The sequence below is a fragment of the Triticum aestivum genome, chromosome 6A (assembly GCF_018294505.1).
Source record: "Triticum aestivum cultivar Chinese Spring chromosome 6A, IWGSC CS RefSeq v2.1, whole genome shotgun sequence".
Classification (NCBI taxonomy): domain Eukaryota; kingdom Viridiplantae; phylum Streptophyta; class Magnoliopsida; order Poales; family Poaceae; genus Triticum; species Triticum aestivum.
In genome coordinates, this window is record NC_057809.1 from 51456312 (window position 1) to 51458106 (window position 1795).

Consider the following 1795-nt stretch of genomic DNA (forward strand, 5'->3'; position numbering starts at 1 on the left):
CCACAGGACATGCCCGCGCCGCCGCCCCGGAGCAGCCCCGCGCGCCAAGAGGCGAGGACCACCACCATGACTCCCGCCGCACCGCCGCCAGGAGCTCGACCACTCCGCAGCACGCCGTGTCGCCGCACCCGTCAACCAGTCCGGCGCCCAGGCCCGGCGGATCTGGCCCGCGCCTGACCACCCGCGCGAGGGGACGAAGGAGGCCCCGCCGCCGCCTGCGCAGACCGGGCTTCGCCCGGCCACGCCCTCCAGCGGCGGCGAGGGGGAGTAGGGAGGGAGAGGGGGCCGAGCGGAGGAGATCGGGGCGCCCTCCCCGGCCGCCTCGCGGGTGGCGGCGCGGGTGGCAATGGCCGTGTTAGTCATCATTGTTATTATCATTGGTCTGACTGTTTTGTGGAGATGCAGAACAAAGTTATTCAGAGCAAGAACTGTGTATGAACACGGAAGCCTTGTGGTTTTCTCATTTGCACAAATAAAGAACTCAACAAAAAAATTCTCTGAAAAACTCGGAGAAGGTGGTTTCGGCTGTGTTTTCAAGGGGACATTGCCAGGTTCTGCTGCAGTGGCCGTCAAAAGGCTGAAATGCCTTGGACAAGGAGAGAAGCAGTTTCGAGCAGAGGTGCAGACCATTGGGATGATTCAACACAACAATCTTGTTCGGCTACTTGGATTCTGTGCTGATAGCAGTAGCAGGTTATTGGTGTATGAGTACATGGAAAAAGGTTCTTTAAACTCACATCTCTTCCGTAAGGATTTTGCAAAACTGAGCTGGAAGCTGCGGTACCATATAGCACTTGGAACAGCAAGAGGCCTGGCTTATCTGCACGAGGAGTGCAAGGATTGCATTATACACTGCGACATGAAGCCGGACAATGTACTTCTTGATGCACAGTTCTGTCCTAAGATTGCCGACTTTGGTATGGCGAAGCTTCTTGGTCGGGATTTCAGTAGGGCCCTGACAACAATGAGAGGGACCATCGGATATCTTGCACCGGAGTGGATCTCAGGGCTGCCGATCACACATAAGGCTGACGTCTACAGCTATGGAATGATGCTTTTTGAAATCATATCAGGGCGAAGAAATGCGGAGAAAATTGAACAAGGGAACTTTACTTACTTTCCCATCTTTGCTGCAGTCAAGCTGCATGAAGGGGACGTTATGTGCCTGTTGGATAGAAGGTTGGAAGGCGATGCGGATGTGGAGCAGCTGAGGAGAGCTTGCAGAATTGCATGTTGGTGTATTCAAGATGCTGAAGATCATAGGCCAATGATGGGGCAAGTTGTTCAGATGCTAGAAGGTGTTCTGGATGTTGAAGTACCTCCCATTCCAAGGTCACTGCAGAATTTTGTGGGCATGGAGGATTGATTGCACTTTCTCTACAGGCATGTACTGTCTCTGAAATACTAAAAGAGCTATCATTATATGTCAAGAATTAAGTGTTCAAAGTTATGTGTATTTTATATTCTCTAAACTACGTTATCCCCTTATCTGCTAAGGTTCTGAACTGAATTTGCTATCATTATAGGCTTGTGATATTGTGCCTTCACTTGTTTCTCTGTTGGCATGATGGCTTGTCTGTTCGACAATCAGAACTGTAAATCTTTATGTATTTATACGAATTGAGTTCAAGATATCATGTGAATGAAATTCTAGTAGATGTACTTACTGCACCACATACTGCGGTCTTTGCACAAACTAATTAACTAATCCTGCTGTTTCAAGCAGGGTCCTCAATGGTTCACTGCAGTAGCACACACGTTTGCAGAATATCAATTATATCTTTTTTGTGCTAAA

At 49.7% G+C, this 1795-nt stretch overlaps 1 protein-coding gene across 1 annotated transcript; it reads left to right on the plus strand.

Moving 5' to 3' along the window:
• The first annotated feature begins 346 nt into the window (after positions 1–346).
• On the plus strand, positions 347–1500 carry LOC123130235 (G-type lectin S-receptor-like serine/threonine-protein kinase At2g19130). Its single transcript, XM_044550182.1, has one exon. The coding sequence runs from the start codon at positions 347–349 to the stop codon at positions 1364–1366; it is 1020 nt and encodes a 339-aa protein (XP_044406117.1). The 3' UTR covers positions 1367–1500.
• Positions 1501–1795: the final 295 nt, after the last annotated feature.